The sequence below is a fragment of the Sebastes fasciatus genome, chromosome 22, assembly GCF_043250625.1.
Source record: "Sebastes fasciatus isolate fSebFas1 chromosome 22, fSebFas1.pri, whole genome shotgun sequence".
Taxonomy (NCBI): domain Eukaryota; kingdom Metazoa; phylum Chordata; class Actinopteri; order Perciformes; family Sebastidae; genus Sebastes; species Sebastes fasciatus.
Window position 1 is genome coordinate 1,417,111 of NC_133816.1, and position 19,333 is coordinate 1,436,443.

Here is a 19,333-nt window from a genome sequence, read left to right on the forward strand (position 1 = left end):
TGTCTGAGAGCAGCGAGAGAGTGGAAGAGGGAGTTTATATCTGCAGGAAAAAGTTGTGTTTGTTTGTTTTGTTCTGTGTATATGAAACGAGGGAATCAGTTTGGATAAGTCAGGTTTTCTTGCTTATATTTCCAGAGTATAAGCAAATCTCCAGCTTTTCGCTTCCTTAGAAATAAAGAGTGTTCGAACAGAGACGAAGAGAACGTAAACACTGAGCAGAGAGGACGGCTTTTAGGTTTAGTGTCATTTATCTTCTGGATGCTGTAAGGAAAAACTAAGGGACGGTAGGGAAAGGGAGGACAAATCTACTTAAGGTTTATTAACATTAAATAAAGCTAAAGAAGAAAAATGCACATATTTTTGTATAAAACTGAGCTGGAGCAATATTACTGTCCAAACACAAGTGTTGGAATCAACACCACCTAAACCGAGACCAAGTCATGACCAAGACCAGAGTGATTCCACACTTTGTACACCACTTTAGCTCGGATTTTCCACTTGCTGACAGTTTTTGGAGCTCCCAGACAAAAGCCCAGATCAGAGGCAAATCGGCGTTGGCTCGAAGCTTGCACATCGGCGCTCGCACACCGGCGCTCGAGCGTCATGTGCGAACTGCTCAAAGGCGCTCGCCGAGAGGCTCACTGACGCTCACGATGCACAGTAGACACATTCCAGATATCTAGCACGCTAAATATCTGGACCTGTCGGGGACTCCGGCCACGAGCTCCAGCCAATGAGAGCGTGAGACACGGGTTGAGGGTAAACCTGGAGGAGGAGGGGTCGCCTGTAACAACAGGAACTGACTGTATATGTGCTGCATTTGCAACACGGAACAAAGTTGTTGTTGCACCTAGAAGAATAAAAAGTAAAGTGAGGAAACTGATGGACACAGGCTATATTGTAAACACTCGTGCCAACAACAACATCAGCAATGTGTCTCGCGTATGATATCACGTCATTTATCATATTTCTCGCGTGTGTTTTCGTGACAAAGTGTAGTTTGTTGACCTCATCAGGGATTCCTCCTGGTGTGTGACCTCCTGTCTCCAGTCAGTCATGTGGTGTGAAAACCACAACGACTTCAAGCCTCACGATTACAAGACAGCAGGTTGTGTAGTGTGAACAGCACAGAGATCTGACCACTTTGATAGACTTGTAGTGTGAACTTAGCATAAGTTAGACCAGTGTGAGTCCCACACTGCATGACACACTTGTGATAAAATGTGGAGGCTCTCCTCAAAATGATACGAAAGATCCACATTCCCATAAAAACACCCACAGAAAACAAATAAAGATTCCTCTCCACTATATGTACTGTGTATGTGTGATTGTTACGTGCCGTGCTGTGTTGCATGTATGTTGTGTTTTTGTGCCCTCTACTCCGTCTCCTCAGGTGCCCCCTTTGCAGCTGCAGTGGATTAAGGTACGCAGCCTGCAGCTGATCAGCAATCAGGGCGGAGTATAAGAGAGCTGGAGAACGGAGAAGAAGTTGCCTGTGGGCCAAACGGCAGTATTCAATACTGTGTGTGGTGGTTGACGTGGTGGTTGACGTCGTGGTTGGCCAGTGTGTCTGAGTCGGCAGTGTTCTTTTGTGAATTCAGTGTGTTTATTGCTATATTGGTAGGAAGTAGTGTGAAGTCGTTCACTACCTGATTGTTCGCTGTCTCTGTGGAGCGAGACAAGGCAGAGTAAAAATGAGATGAGATGAGACCTTAAAAAAAGTGGTCTAGAGACCGAGTAGTACAATACTGACAAACCCTCCACTGAGACATCTCCAAACTGTTCATTCCTGCACAAGAATTAAACCAGCAAACCACGTTATCTATGAAGAATTAAATATAAAACGAAAAGAAATGAAAAAACATCATTAACGCAGACTCTATCTGCTGATTAACATGTCAACATAATTAATAAGAGGAAAGGCATCATCTTGATGCTGCTTTTTAAATATGTTATCCTTTCCAGTGCAGTCTTACCTCTGGTATTCCTGAGCCACATGCGTACGGAGCGAAGGCCCGGACCAGCGTGACGGCTAGGAACGCGAAGAGTAGCGCCCAGACGATGTACATCAGGTAGTTCACTATGTAGGCAAACGGACCCTGCGGGGACACACACACACACACACACACACACATGTAACATAAGTAGACAATTGATTTATTAAATCCTTAGAGACGGTGGTTGTATGGTTACACATCCATATGGTGTTTTTATATGGTAACACGTCCATATGGTGTTTTTATATGGTAACACATCCATATGGTGTTTTTATATGGTTACACGTCCATGTGGTGTTTTTATATGGTAACACATCCATATGGTGTTTTTATATGGTAACACGTCCATATGGTGTTTTTATATGGTAACACGTCCATATGGTGTTTTTATATGGTTACACGTCCATGTGGTGTTTTTATATGGTAACACGTCCATGTGGTGTTTTTATATGGTAACACGTCCATGTGGTGTTTTTATATGGTAACACGTCCATGTGGTGTTTTTATATGGTTACACATCCATATGGTGTTTTTATATGGTAACACATCCATGTGGTGTTTTTATATGGTAACACATCCATATGGTGTTTTTATATGGTAACACGTCCATGTGGTGTTTTTATATGGTTACACATCCATGTGGTGTTTTTATATGGTAACACATCCATGTGGTGTTTTTATATGGTACAAGACATGTGTGACGTGCACATACCTAAGGAACCAATCCCATCAATTTACAGGGTGGGGCTTTCCATATCATTAGCATAACGCTACGGCGTAACGAGGGGTGTCAGAGGAGATCAGTATTTTGTAAGCTAAGTTTCACTATTTCATCAAAATGATGGCAGAGGCGTGTTGTGTTTACGGTTGCAAAGTTGCAAAGGGAGAAATGGTGAGCCTTCATGTTTTATTAAAGGATGTGAAAATCAGAGAGAAATGGATGCAGTTTATTTGGAAAACTTGTAATGTCCCTGCCAGACTTCCAGAGAATACTCTGGTCATTTTCCAGAGCACTGTTTGGAAAACATACTGAACAAAACTGATACTGAAGCCTGAACGCCGTTCCATCCATTTATCCTGGGGACACAGCGAGTAGGAGTGCATACTAGGGCTGCAACTAACGATTAATTTCATTGTTGATTAATTTGTCGAATACTTTCTGGATTAATGGATTAGTTGTTTGGTCTATAAAATGTCAGAAAATGGTGAATAATGTCGATCAGTGTTTCCAAAAGTCCAAGATGACGTCCTCAAATGTCTCGTTTGTCCACAACTCAAAGACATTCAGTTTATTGTCATAGAGGAGGAAAGAAACCAGAAAATATTCACATTTAAGAAGCTGCAATCAGAGAATTTAGACTTCTTTTTCTTAAAAAATCACCGATAAATCGATTATCTAAATAGTTGGTAATGAGGTGATCTAAGCCATTTTATGGCATTATGGGATTTTTTTTCATGGAAAAAACTTCTCAATATGTAATTTCGATGAACAGAGAAAAGTTTTTAGGGGTTTAATCGATGCCAGGAGAGAAACTCAGCTGTGGTGTTACAGCTTACAACCAATAGATGGAACCAAAGCACCATTAAAATTAGTGGTAGTGTTTGCATAAAGATAGACCATGACTGGACATCTTGCATAGTGCAACTGGTCTTCATTTAGAAGCAACAACTCTCTTCAAGCACTAAAGAAAATAGTGAGAGACAATAAAACAGGCAGTAGCTCATAGTTCTGGATCATGACATGGAATTCATTCAGTTTTCATTCATACATTGGGATCCAAGACGTTTGCATTTATTATCCCAACTTTCACTCTGCAAACACACAGTAGGCTTGAGGCAGCTTGGATACTATACTGTACATATAAATGTCATGGATCCGAGTGTGCAGAAGAGCATTTTCAGTCAGGATTAAACCGGTTTTGTAATGTCCCCCTACCTCCGATGTCCCCGTTATGAGCTCGGCCCAGCTCTGCCACTGTGGACACCGGTCCCTCTCCTGGAACGTCGTCTCATTGGACGTCCAGCAGCAGTGCTCGTGGTTGAACCAGAAGCCGATGAGACAAACTCCTTCCTTCATGTCCGTCAGCCAGTGGGCGGCAATGTCGATGCCGCCGGCCAGAGCACCTGGATGAGGATGAAGGATGAGTTCAGGACAACATTAAGTGGTGGGCAGCGTTTCACCGCATCCAAACACAGAAGCTTAATGTATAGGCTGGTTGTGCCTCTGTGGTTGAAGGTGTGTTAATGTGCATCCTTGTGTTCTGTGTCTAAACTTTTTGGCTTGCCAACATGATAAATATTCATTTCCTTTAGAAATATGTCACCCTGCTGCCTATTTACAGCGCAATGTTAGTGCTATTTTGTAGCTGTACACCTGCTTTCTGTCACCACAGGGGAATTCACTTTCAGCTGAAGCAGGCAGCACAGAAACGAGAGGAAAGGTATGAACGGCATCGGCCTTGACTCGTCCGAGTGCGGCACAATGATTGAAAATCAACCAGAGAGACATTCAGAGCGCAGTAACGTAGTTAGCGTATCTGATGTCGTCCTCCGGCTGTAAGAGACTAGTTTTGTTTGAACTGGTCCGCTGTGAAGCTAGCGCTGGGAGGACTTTCTGAGATTTCTCGTAAAATAAAAAGCCGTTTTATTTATTTATGGTGAAAAGCTGAAAAAAATGCAGAATTACAACCACAGCGTACTTTTTGCGTCAACTCCAGATGAGGACAGCCCTACTATTGATCCAATCTAGGTCAAATGTTTAAAAACAGCAAAGTTGTGTGATCTAAACGTCTCATGGGGGGAGAGGGGGGGCAGTGGTTCTGCTTGCTACATTGCTCACTGCACCGATTAGTACCAGGTGTCTGAGTGTTAGAAAAGCTGTACACCAGATATAAACAACAGTTCTATTGGTTCATCCCAGTGTAGGAGGATCATTTTGTCCCCACACATAAGCTGCATAGTGAACATCAACTCATTGTGCTGTTGATCTCAATGCTGTGCAGATAGGTGGGGTTTTATTTCCTGTGGCTTTTCTGCTGAAACTTGACACCTAAATGCAAACTAGGTGAGAGGGATTTGGTTTCTGGTGTCTAAAGCATTAAAATACCTTGTAAAAAATGATTTTTTTGCATTTTAATTTGCATGATTTACTGTCAAGTTGATTAAAGTCCATGTGCATTAAACAGTGTGATGAATGAGTCCAGACCATATGTGAAATAAATAGAGCTCTACCTGACATGAGTCCCACCAGCAGCATGAGCAACCATCCAGAGAAGGCATCACTGACGCTGTGCAGCAGAGCCATCGTCGACTGTTTGCTCTTATTGGTGATCTGTTGACACGGGGACGAGGAGATCGATATGAGAAAGTCATTACCATCATCATTTTATTATTTGGTTTCATATCCTATATTATATTGCATTACATATGGTATCAGCGACTTTATTTTCATGTTGCTGCTTCACTGCTAAAACACAAGTAGTGTACTTTTATTTTGCACAGTTTCAGTCTGTTTCGGGTGCTTTAACACTTGAATTTCCTCCTGGAGATCATAAAGCGTTATCTTAGCGAATCAACAAACTATGTAGGAAAACCACGACCACCAGCAGCTACGATCGAGAGCAATCTACAACCTCAATGTTTCAGTCTCTGTGTGTGAATGTGTGGAGCTATAAATATAAAGCAGGGCGTAGAGAAAGATGTTCTTATAAACTGACACCCAGAGAGCATTCTGTACCTTATATTACAGGTATGACAGTAAACACTTCTTTGTATTGAATAATGATGATCTATTTAAGGTCTTTCCCCTCCTTCTTTGTACCTCTCTGTGTCTGTCGCGGTCCTTGCTCTTCTCTCGGACCCAGTCGATGGTGTTGAAGTCTTCGTAGGTGCCCAGTCCGGGCAGCGGGTCCTCCAGCGGGTCCACCAGTTTAGAGGGGCCGTTACCGTTCATACCGGCTGCTCTGCTGCTGCTGCTGCTCTGCTCATCATCATAACCTCCTGGGAGGGAGGGAGGGAGGGAAGGAGGGACAGGGAGCGAGAGGAGAGAGGAGCACATATTAACATCCTCACACACAAACACCAGCCTCTCGCTTGCTACCACATTGTTCTTGCCTTGTCATTTTGTTCTATTGTTTTCCACCATGCTGTATTCTAATTCTGTCATTGAAATATTTGGTTTGTGACTTGGATGTGCTTTGTGTGGTCAGAAGAGGTCATACCAGTTGAATGAACAAGACAAGCCTGTGAACTCCTTCACACACTGTGAACTCCAGCGGTGTTTCTCAGCGTGAACTCATTTCACCATGTGTCAACATGCTGTATGCTCTTAAGTAACATCTACTCTAATGTCCACAATCTGCACAATAACAGCCAGGAGCATAGCTGGAGGGTAAAAGCCCTGCAGTGTTCAATGTGACGTAGCAACATACTACTTTATTTCACTTTACAGGAAGTCGGCTCTGGTCTCTGAGCGGAGCGGAGGAGTTGTAGTTTCATAGCATTTATTCACCGACAAATAAACTGTAGACACACTGCTACACCTACGATCACAGCTAGAACGCCACCAACAACCTCACACTCACCACCAACACACACACACACGGTCTGTTGGAAACTCACTAAAGTTATTCAGACTAGGTAATGCTAGAACTGCTAATGTAGCACAAATACACACACTGTTTGTTGGCCACTCGCTAAAGTTACTCCGGGCAGACACACAGCTGACAACCTGCTAAACTAAACTAAATGTGTGGTGGAGACTTTTACTGGGAAAGTGGCTGCATGTCCGTGACACTACACGCAGCATCGTAGCTGCTAAGTTAACGCTCCCTGACGGTGAACTGGAGACTCCCCTCAACCAATATCTGTTGTGCTCCTGCAGCTGGTACGAGGCACAAATCTTGTCGGTTAACGGTTAATAATCGGTTAACGAGGGTCGGTTATCGGTTAAGAACATTTTTCAAAATGAGCATCCCTAGTTTGAGCCTCAGCAGTGTGGTGAAAAATGTAGGAAAAATGTTAGGAAACATTAGTTTACCATTATTTCACTCAGATTATCTAGAGACTGTTTTATACGATGTTCAGGAACGTTGACCAATAACACGAGCTGAGGTTATGACCTGCACGGACGCTGCATGCAAGGATCATTTGTCCATTTGGAAGTTTAGGATTGGATGAAAAGTGTTTTTGCTTTTGGCTAAGAGGCAATGTTATTGTGGTTCTTTGTTCTCTGAGGTACTATATGTATATTGTACTGTGGAAAAGAGTCCATAAGATGCCCTGCCTGACTTCTGATACAATCATGTTTAAACTTTAACCCTCACAGTGTTTTGTGCATCATTTCATGGATATTAATTTACAGTTTCCACAACAGGGGGAAAAGTCTTCGAGTTAATAAAATCAAAAGGGTTTTGAGCATGAATTTCAGGTCAGTCTGTAGGGACTTGGCCTGAGAACCGGAGGGTCGCTGGTTCAAGTCACCGCGCGGACCAAGTACGGACTGTGAATTGGTAGCTGGAGAGGTGCCAGTTCACCTCTTGGGCACTGCCAAGGTGCCCTTGAGCAAGGCACCGTACCCCAAAATGCTCTATATAGTAGCTGCCCACTGTTCCTAACACTAGGAGGGGTTAAATGCAGAGACTAAATTCCCCTGTGTGCTGTGCTGGGTACAATGTGTGACAATAAAAGCTGATTTACATTTTAAAAAACAATAATTCTCTATGGACCGTGCATATGAACTTTGGTGCTAGATGTGAGATCATATTTGGCTCCAAAATCCTTGTACAGCATCCTCTGGAGTCTTTGAGTTGGATATCAACTAGGGTTGGCTGTGACGGTATATAATGTGCAACGGTAGAAATGGTTCCACCGCTTTCGTGATTCTGTAGTGATCTTGCGATATCACAAGCTCGCAAATCCAGCTACCTTGCAAGGTAGTGTCAGGCTGGTATTTATTTGCTCCTGTTAACCTTAAAACCTGTAACACTTGAAACCATTTAAACTCAGGAAACTTAAAACTTCCATTTTGAAAGAAGTCTTTTGTTTTTAACTCAACTGTTGTCTCATGTGAGGTTGCTTTTGTTTGTATGGAAGTTCCAAATAAGAAAATAATCAAATGTGATTTAGTACGATGTGGTTATTTTATACCATTTCTTAATTGAATTCACAGAACAATTACTGTGACACGATATATACCGTTACTGTGATATAAAAGGACCTATACAGTAATAGAAGGTTTGGGCCATATTGCCCACCCCTAATATCAAAGTGTTGGATGGACACATGGACCATCTGACTGCTAGATAATAGGGGGGTGGGGGGGATCACTAACTTATAGTTTGAAGTTGATCTTTCAATATCTAAAATCAACATAATTTACAGAATGAATCTCTTTACAAGAACATTTTCTGTCCTCCAAAGATGGATACATCAGCAGCAGCAATCTGGATGCATGCACACTCATGCACAAGCCTTGAGAAAGTGCTAGCAGTAGCAAACCCACTATTATTGCCGAGCAAAGAAAATGGGCACAACGGAGCAACAGAAAATGTGTATTGTAACCTGCTGTTGTAATATTGATAACACTTCTCCTGACAACACTGTATTAGTGAGTGTTTGAGGCAAAGACACACAAAGCTATGAGATCGTCTTCAGCTGCATTTGGCTCACAACAAAAGAGCTTCGAGTACGTGGCAGCGTCTCAGCTACACACAGCAACAACTAGCACACAACCGCGACCAATGAGAAACCGCTCTGGACAGAAACAGGAAACACCGCAGGAAGTTGTGATTTACGCTGTATGGAAGCAACCTACAACGGAGCTGAGATGGGTCATTATGGGAGCAAACCAATCGCCTGAGCCAAAATAAAAATGGGCTTTCATTGGAGTATTAAAGGAAGACATTATATGAATGTAGATGATGATGATCATGTACATGACGGTGCAGGTGGTGCTTCCTGTCTGCGTCAGGAAACAGAAACTGACGGGAGATCTACATGCAAACGAACATGCAGGATGGTCACGCAGGCATGTTTTCTCACTTTAACATTATTTCATCTCATATTTCAGAAAGATCACCATTAAATTATTGCCTGTGTTATAGTGTCAGCGTAAAGTTTGCAGGAAGAGACCATAATACCATATTTCAAACACAACAATGGCTGCTCACACATTCAGGATTCCTTCACACTTTCCATTATGCAATAGTAAAATCTTAATCTACACCACCATCGTTGCTTCACAAACACCGGCCACATTTCTAACATGACAATGGGGAAGGAGAACACTGGCATCCACTCAAACAAAAGGAGCTTTAATACACCTGAGCTGACAAGTTAGACTGGTTTTAAACACTTCAAGAATGTCTCTCTTTCTGCCTCTCTGTCACCGTGACACCAACAAACAAGAACACCTGTCAAATACAAGCCACCCCACTGGAAAAAAGGCCACTTCAAAAATAAGTAGAGTAAAAAAACAAAACAAAAAAATGAATACAAAGTGTTTTTTGCTTGGAATAAGTGGAACAAGTGAAAATTCACTTGGTAACATTTCTTTGATTAAGATGTATTATTTAGGCCTTTCAAGATAAAAAGAGATCTTGAAATTAGCTGGGGAAACTCATTTTCAGCTATATTTCACAAGTATTAGGAAGTGCCGGTGCTCAAAAGTCATATTTTTACACTTAAAGATTCAGTAAGCAACAATTTATTTGGCATCATTGGGCAAATATCCCATAATAACCTTTCAGCATATTGTAATTCAAGTATTCTGAGAGATAACTAGACTTCTGCTCCTCCTCATGGCTCTGCTTTCAGACTTTAGAACATCTAGTCCGTGACGGGAGACTTTGACCAATCACAGGTCATTTCAGAGTGAAAGCGTTCCTATTGGCTGTGCTACGGCTGGTGGGCGGTGCTTGGTATTTCCTCAACTGATCTCAACATGGCTGCCGGGTCACAAACTTTCTCATTTTACAGCTAAACAGTACACTACAAGATGTTTTCTGAGAACATCTGAGGAGAGAAATAGGCATTACAGTAACAGATTATATTAGATTCATATTTGATCAGCGCTGCCTAGTTTGACCATTTGATCAGAGTTGTTGAGTGATTGACAGCTGCTCAGAGACAGCAGACTCCAGATCAGCTCTGATTGGTTGTTTTCCTCCAGTCTGTGAAATCTTGCAGATGCCGTTAGGAGCACCGGAGGACACCAGAGGAACATGATGTTTTTCAGATTACCTGTCTCAACTTTTTTTAATCATATTTGCTCCATTTCTACCCACTGCAGCTTTAACAAGATATTCCAGATGCTAAAAACAAGTCCATATATCTCACTGAAATATTACTTGTCAGGTGTTTGCGTCCTATTAAGTGACTAGTATTTAGACAAATATATACTTGCTATGCTTTTGCATCTAATAAACAGCTAAATTACATTAAACTTTAAAAAAAAAAATGTACAGCATCTTTAAAAGGATAAAAGCAAGGTGAAAGTACTGCTGAAAAAACAGCTACTGGGAATAGATGTGTACATTTATATTACTGCTTCACTTTGTTATTTCTGCAGATTCACTAGCCAAACACAAACAAGGTTCCATGACTGGGAGATATCAAAACACTTTCAAACAGTAACTTAAATATATTAGAAAGGGGACAAGGAAGTCAGACTGCACCAAAAAGCAAAACAAGTAGCACCAGTTCCACATGAATTAACTTCTGAACAAACAACTGTTTATGTGTGAGTATAACTAACACACTTCCTCACCGGCACACTGATAGCATCTAGGGTCACTTCAGGTGGAAAAACCTGTTTATATCTTCTGCCACGTCTTTCTTACAAACTCTCTGTCTCCACTTACCATCACCGTCTACAAGGTTACAGGAGTCAGCTGATGGTAATGAAACCTAAAATGTAACTAGATCCAGGTGTCTATAATAGCAGTCACACATTGTTTTGCTTCCTATTAGTTTAAACCATTTTGTCACTTAGCTTGTGCTAACAATTTGTTGTACTATGTGTCTGTCTACTGCCTCTCTTCAATCAATTCGCCTCGCTGTATAAATGCATGCTGGGATAAGCTGCGGACCTCTCATGACCCTGTACAGGACTGGGGTGGAACGAATGAATGTGAAATGTTTGGCTTGTTTGGGATGCATATCCTGCACATGACCATGTACTGTAGGTAATACACTGACTATGGAGAAGTACCTCACAACCCCACTGAGAATCACCTGAACTATCCTTTTAAACTGGTAGGCATAATCATATCCAACTATGGCTACCATCTGTCATATTTCTTTAATTATATTTATAGAAAGCTCCTTAGTAAAGAGTAACAGGATAATTAATACTTTTGCATCTCTTCAACATTACTGCACCAGAGCAAAGCAATGTACTGCTGTGGACGGGGGCAGCAGCAAAATGTACTTTAGCCACCTAAAAAAAATCAATACCAGTTTAAGTGTACGCTATATTTAGAATATTTTCAGTGCTTTACCTCGCTGTCAGACAGCCCTTTCCGATGGGGAACTGAAGCCATTGTATCCATCTATGCTCTCGCCAAAGCCACCAGACTTTGGTGTTTTAAAGGGTTAGTTCAGATTCACAAACGTCACACATTAACACAAACAAACTAACCGATAGAGGCAGCGGTAGACCAGCAACCCCTGTGTTCTGTGAGGTAAAATTACTATTTTTTTCCAATGGAGTCTGGTTGATTTGGCGAGAGCATAGATACTAGGATAGATAGAACTGTATAGCTGTCTCATGGCAAGGTAAACTAGTGAAAATACTCTAAATATAGCGTATACTTGAACTGATATTGATTTTTTTAGGTTTCTAAAATAAGTTTTGCTGCTGCCCCCGTCCACAGCAGTACATCTCTTTGTTCCTGTGCTGGTACTCCTGTCTGTTTCTCTAAACTGGGGGCGTGCTGACTGTCATCTACTGTAGGTAATACACTGACTATGGAGAAGTACCTCATACAACCCCACTGAGAAACACCAAGACTATCCCTTTAAGAGATAAGAGAAATCACAAAAGCACACATTGTCTTTGACTGTCTAGACCTACAGTATGGGTGGCAGTATAAGTCATCTTTCTTATCATGATCTCACGATATAGTACATTTTCTTGAAACTCATTTGAAAACTCTTTAAAATAAAATAACTGGATGGGACTGTCTGTTTCTGATTAATCCACTTCCACATTAAATATGGGATGCCAAAATCGGCACATGAATTTCTATTGTCTCATGTTATACATCGCCATATTTTTCTAACCTATTTAAATCCTCAAAATTATGGAGTCATAGGAGTACCATAAAAAAAAGTATAAATCTGTAAAAAAAAAGAAGAAAATAAATGTAGAAATATAAAGAGGAATAAATATAACAATAAATAAGTAAATGGAAAAAGTGGTCTCATTTATATAAACATTATATATATATATATACACAGAAATAAATGAACAAATGCATGGAAAAAATAAATGGAAAATGCTTATAGTTATATTATATTTTATTTGTCTTTATGTTTCCAGATGATTTATTTATTATTTTATTTATTTCTATTTCTATTTCTTCATATTTTTATTTACTTATTTATTGCTCTTTATGTTTCCACATTTATTTCTTTATTCTTTTACAGATTAATTCTTTATTATGGAACTCCTATGACTCCATACAAAATCATCCACTGTAGAAAGATATACAGTATGGACCCACAGCCATATTTTTACCAGCCTTTGTCTGGTTAGATTTCTCTGTTTTCCAGCTTTGGATGATAGTAGCACGTTATTATTCATATAACCAAAAATCATTACAACCATACACGTCCTTGTGTGGCCTGTTCTATTTTGGGTGGATTTGCCGCATTAAAAACACAACAACTGTGACTGACCTTTGCACCTTATTCATGATAGCAAAACACTCAGTAAAGCCTCGAGAGAATGAAATCACATAACCCAAACACACTCCAAGACAATAACACAACTACAGGAATTTTCAAAAGTTAAAAAAAAGGGACAAATCTGATCTGACAAAGACAAACGGGAGCAAAAATATACAAGGGGAAAGCAGACTAAAGCCAAATATTCACTGCTCTACATAAAGTGGACTAAAAAAAGCAAAGACAACAAAAGAAAACAAGTGGTAAGGATCCGAGTTGACCTCCGATGCAAAGTCATGACCGTATAAAAAGGGACAAAACAGCCTCCAAACATGTATGAGGAAGGAAATACACCAACACACACAGATACGAACGTTAGGAATTCATCATGTATCTGTTGCTGTAGACCTCGGTGTCAAATACACACCGACTTACACAGCTGTATACACACCAAGAAAGCACCAAACAAGGTTTATTTCTCTCATGCAGGCTGCAGCACAGAAACATTAACCACATGAGTCAGGGCCTGATGGGTCGTAAATGGTCTTAATGATTAAACTGCACCGTGTTAAAGTTAAAAGTATCAGCAAAAACACAACAACAGGCAAATTCAATTCAACACCATTTAAATACGTGTAAAAGCAGAGACCTGCAGTGAAGAAAATTCATACAACTTGTTACTCAAGCATGACCCTTGTCAGCAGTCTAAGAAGAGATGACGACAGCCTGTCTTCTAACTGCATTTAAAGCTCAGCATGGGAGCAGAGTACAGATTTTATCAGATAGCATAAAGAAGCTCTTCCTGAGGCTCAAACTCACCATCTTCAACCAGAACATCCTGATCCAGCTTCGTACTCCAGAACTCCCAGTCCATCGCTGCTTTCCTGCCCCAAAACTTGAGTATCCAGTCGGTGTTAAAACTCAAACTGGAGAGCTCTTCCCTCCTCTGAACTCCTCAAGGAAGTGGACTCCAACAGAGCACTACCTCATTGGCCAGAAAGCTCTGGGAATGAGTCATGATTGGCTAATCTGTCTGTGAAGTAGATGGTGATTTGCTGAGCTGGTGGGAACTGTTTCTTTATAGCTCGCTCTGATTGGCCGAGGTGGTTCACTGCGTAAAAAGGAGGTAATTTGTGTTTATAAGGTCTTGACCTTTTGACCCCTGCCAGGAAGAGAGGCTGTGTGATGCACAGTGCTGCGTAACAAGGTTTGATGTAATATTTGAAAAAAACAGTTCACAGAATTAATGAGTGAACAGAATTTAAACAAACTAAACTTAACATTTTGGAAACGAACCCACTACTTCTAACCCTGCTCCGACCTCAGGGGTATGTTACCTTACTTCCCCTCACAAAAAAGCTCTGAGTTAGACCTCCATGAGACAAACAGTAGTACTGTGTATTTAAAGTAGATAGGGCTAAACCACAATCAAATTCTTCTGGCAGAGGTTTCAGCTTACAGTGAACGGTTGAGACTGGACTGTGGCATCTATTTTCCCCTTTACTTCCTGTCTGGTGGCTTGACTTTCTTGGGAAAATATGTCAAAAGCCGAACCCAAAGTTAGTCACGAATAGCAAATTATGCAAAGATTAAATTATGTGATTAACTTCATTGTGAGCTTCTGGCCTTGGAGGACCCTGGTGAAGGCCACACAATGTGGTTGTTCTGAATACTACAAGTTAACAGGAAGTAAAAGTGGTAAGCTGGTGTCAAGCAGTCATAGTGACGGTTCTATGGGTACCCACGACTCTCCCCTTTACAGACATGCCCACTTTATGATAATCACATGTAGTTTGGGGCAAGTCATAGTCAAGTCAGCACACTGACTCACTGACAGCTGTTGTTGCCTGTTGGGCTGCAGTTTGCCATGTTATGATTGGAGCATATTGTTTTATGCTAAATGCAGTACCTGTGAGGGTTTCTGGACAATATCTGTCATTGTTTTGTGTTGTTGATTGATTTTCAATAATAAATATATACATATACATTTGCATAAAGCAGCATGTTTGTCCACTCCCATGTTGATAATAGTATTAAATACTTGACAAATCTCCCATTTTGAACAGCGATTAATCACGATTAAATATTTTATTCGATTGACAGCCCTAAGAATAACTATATACAAACAGCCAGTCTTCTCGCTGAGGGTCTCGTTTACTTATGTAGATCATATAGAAGCATTAGTATTAAATTGAAACTGTTTCATAACCAGTTAAACATTCCTCACAGTAACTTTAATTACTGATGCAATTTATTTTAATAAGCATCCATCTACTCTCTATAGACTGTCCAGTGCAAGGAGCTGAAGCTCTATCACAAGGTTAACGGAAAAACATAGGCATGCTAATGTCTCTAAAAAGACAGAGCTAACCACTGAGCCACCGTGCTTCATCCGCTCTAAAACAGACACATGGTGGTGCAATGAAACAACCAAACAGACAAGAATCCTGTCTACCACTTCACATGTCGAAGGCAAAACAACCCCAGATAGATTTCAACATGCACGGTGCAAACTGATCCAGTATTAGTACTTCTCAGAAAATGGGTCAGCAAACACAGAGTCCCTGAGTGACTCTGCTGGTTTCCAGTAAGGGATGTCATGCTGAGCTCAGCACGCACTGTGTCCTGAGGGGACAGGACAGACTATAATCTTACATTTCCACAGAATATCAACACACACACACACACACACACACACACCTTTAATTCTTCACATTCAACACGCTGCCTTTGTGATAAGACCGCCGCAGCGCTGTCTGCCAAAACGTACTCAGTGTGTTATCTAATGCACATTGATTTGCAGTTTGTACACACACACATATTTAAAAGGCTGACAGAAAGATACACACACACACACTGTCTCCAGTGAGGGTCTGAACCTTGAACTCCTGTGGTCTAGTTGCCATGGGAATTGGCATCTCATGTGACCCCTGTGACGCTTGGCGACTCCAAACAAGCATCTCTGGAACATGTTGACGTCGTGGACTTGTCATTACGCTGCCAAGACCACATTTAAAAATTGTATTTACTGGGTCAGAGGAAATTGAATAAAGATGGAATGTGCGTCTCTGCGGTTGATTCGATTAATTTTCATGTCAAGAAGATAAAGATCTTTTCCACGTACTGGAAAGAAAATATGAAGATATGACGTCCTGCTTGAAAACCTGGCTCGGGTGTTACAGGAAATGAAGCACTTCTGAAGAACTTCTATCAAGTCGGGATTTCCTTTCATTGATGTTTAGTTGGACTGAACCACAACGTCCACACAGTGTTACAAACATAGAAATAGAATAGGAGTAGAACAGACATTTGACAGTTCTGCCTGGTCATTTGACGATAGTAAAGACAACGGCGATTGTTGTTAGTTGTTATGGTGACAACACACGTCTGTGGGGCCGTAAATTGTGGTTGTAGCTCACTGGGAAGCGATATTATGAGTCCTACTATAGCGCAGGCATGACCCGCCCTACTGCGGACGCAGCTCTGGAGATGGACAGCTGGCTAGTAGTAGACCCGGGGCTGCTGTTAGCCACCAGCTAACCTGTTTGGCTCATTTTCTGTAACCAGTGTAGCATTAAAGCATGGCAGAATTAGCAAGCTAGCTAACTACCCAGCTGAGTAAGAAATGAGAAAATGAGCAGAACAAAGTTCATCTGGCGGTATCAATGTGCTTTCCTACGCTGTGACAAGAGTGTGTGGATGAAGTGTTAAGTTGTTAAATTCTACTCATTTCCTCTTTCTCTCTATGCTTGGTAACGTTACTACTCCACTGATCGTTTTAGTCATTACTGCAAAACCTCACCTCAGTGAGTCCACAACTTGCCGTAAGTCGGTTTAGTTTATACGGAAGTGAGCACACTACAACGGTCGCAATGGCAATGGTATGTTGATTTTAATGTGAATGTCCATTCTACTCCTATTCTATTTCTATGGTTATAAACTTCAATACAAAAAAAACTTGGCTGGGTATTTAACGTAAATACTTTTTAAAGTACTACTGACTGAAAAGTCTGCAGCATTAAAGGAACAGTATGTAGCATTTAGGGGGATCTATTGGCAGAAATGTAATATAATAATAATAACTATATTTTCATTAGTGTATAATCACCTGAAAATAAGAATTGTTGTGTTTTTGTTAGCTTAAAATTAGCCGTTTATATCTACAGAGGGAGCTGGTCCTCTTCATGGAGCCCGCCATGTGTCTACGGTAGCCCAGAACGGACAAACCAAACTCTGGCTGTAGAGAGGGCCAAGTTTCAGTTGGTTGCAATCTGCAACCTCACCACTAGATGCCACTAAATCCTACACACTGCACCTTTAAGTTTAAAAAAGTGTCAAGTCCTGAGATATGGCATTGACTGCTTAATGAAATTCTTCGGCTTGTTTACATATTTTTAGATCACATATCTCCTGATTTAAAACTGAAAACGTTTGCTTATACTGATGCAATATGCAGTATTTCAACGAAATTTTCCCAAACTAAGGTATCAAAAACAATTACCTTTGGTATTGTCACCGAAACTGACGTATTGTATTGCTACTTATATCGATCACGTTCAAACTAGAGCTGAAACAATTGGTTGATTTAGCCATTGTGGTTCCCAAACTCTTTCCTTAAGAGCCCCCATTGAGTAAACTGATGACCCCTGACTAAGTGACATATTTTATGGATATTTTATATTATATTCAATGCATCAAAATAACAGTACAAAACAATTGATAAACTGTACAATTAATCCACATAGTGAATGCAATAACAGCAGAATGTTTGTGTAAAACGAGTGATTTGGATCAATTTTGAGCAGATTATTTCCTGTGAATGTTGCACCAGAGATGAGTTTTCCTGTTTATTTTAGGAACTTTTAATACAATTCTCTGTCTGCATTATGTATTTTTTTTTTTTTTTTTAACAATCATTCATACTTAATAGGCTTCTTCTTCTTCTTCTTTGACAAATTCAGTGTTGGCTGGCCTGGCCTTTGTTCTATTAGCTCTTCGGTTGATTTAACAGTGTATTTTTAAATTCATATCTTAAATGATAATCCAATATCCCCCATCCGTGAAGCTTTGGCGTCCCTTAGTGAGGGTCGGGACCACCAGGATGGGAACCAGTGATTAGTCAACCTTATTTTTTATGTTTTAATCAGATACTATTTGGAAAATTGCAGTCATTTTTCAAGGTAAACATGTTCTGGTTCCTGCTTCTTAAATGTGAGGATTTGCTGCTTTTTTAATCTTATGTGATGTCAATTGATAGTCAGACAAAACAAGGAATTTGATTACATTACTATTTCACTTTTTTCCGACATTACATATACACCAAGCGATTGATTTAGCGAAAAAAGGAAATTGGTAGATTAAAGGTGCAGTGTGTAGGATTTGGCGCCATCTAGTGGTTAAGTTGCAGACTGAAACCAACTGAAACTTCTTCTGTGTGCCAAGCGTGTAGGAGAACTACGGTGGCCGACGCGAAAACGTGAATGTCCCTCTCTAGAGCTAGTGTTTGGTTTGTGCGTTCTGGGCTACTGTAGAAACATGGCGGGCTCCGCGAAGAGGACCTGCTCCCTATGTAGATATAAACAACTCGTTCTAAGCTAACGGAAACACAATTCTTAGCTTCAGGTGATTATACACTAAACATACTTATCAATATTACATTCAATAGATCCCCCTAAATGCTAAACACTGTTCCTTTAATTGGTCCTGATTATAATAGCTATTTACAGCCATATTTAAACCGACACCCAGCCCGACATGACGCCAACTTATTGTGAAATTCCTACACCTTAGTGAGAAGCTGGGTGGGCGGGCTTATACTGTGTCGACAACATCTCACCAGGAGCTCTGGCCTCATGACTGATCTCAGTCACAAAAAGCTAATGCATGTTTTATCTCAAAAACCAAACTGTGAGTCATTCAGTGTTTGAGTCACACATCTTAAAGGTTAGGTGAGTATGATTATGACTATGAGGCTGCCACTTAAGAGCTGTATCAATGCACTTAACCTCTAATAGAACCAGTGGAGCTTCTTGGGGTTTACCAGTAAGTCTGTGGTCGTACCGGCAGACAGCTCCTAACTGTGGAAGAATACAGACGTAGGCAAAATCGTTGGTACCCTTCCGTTAAAGAAAGAAAAACCAACAATAGTCACTGAAATAACTTGAAACTGACAAAAGTAATAATAAATAAAAATTCACTGAAAATTAACTAATGAAAATCAGATATTGTTTTTGAATTATGGTTCAGCAGAATCATTTAAAAAAACAAACTAATGAAACTGGCCTAGACAAAAATGATGGTACCCTTAACTTAATATTTTGTTGCACAACCTTTTGAGGCAATCACTGCAATCAAGTGATTTCTGTAACTCTCAATGAGACTTCTGCACCTGTTGACAGGTATGTTGGCCCACTCCTCGTGAGCAAACTGCTCCAGCTGTCTCAGGT

At 40.6% G+C, this 19,333-nt stretch overlaps 1 protein-coding gene across 3 annotated transcripts in view; it reads right to left on the reverse strand.

Moving 5' to 3' along the window:
- The window catches only part of clcn5b (chloride channel, voltage-sensitive 5b), a 61,586-nt gene that overhangs the window by 28,787 nt on the left and 13,466 nt on the right, over positions 1-19,333 (reverse strand). For 2 of the 3 annotated variants that reach the window (XM_074623202.1, XM_074623201.1), the window contains exons 3-6: positions 5,818-5,996; positions 5,229-5,328; positions 3,934-4,121; positions 1,977-2,099 (exon numbers count right to left, since the gene is read on the reverse strand). In XM_074623202.1, coding sequence (XP_074479303.1) covers positions 1,977-2,099; positions 3,934-4,121; positions 5,229-5,328; positions 5,818-5,996 — 590 coding nt within the window. Of the gene's footprint in view, positions 1-1,976; positions 2,100-3,933; positions 4,122-5,228; positions 5,329-5,817; positions 5,997-13,706; positions 13,864-19,333 lie in introns of those variants that run through there. The other variant, XM_074623203.1, reaches the window with a different exon arrangement.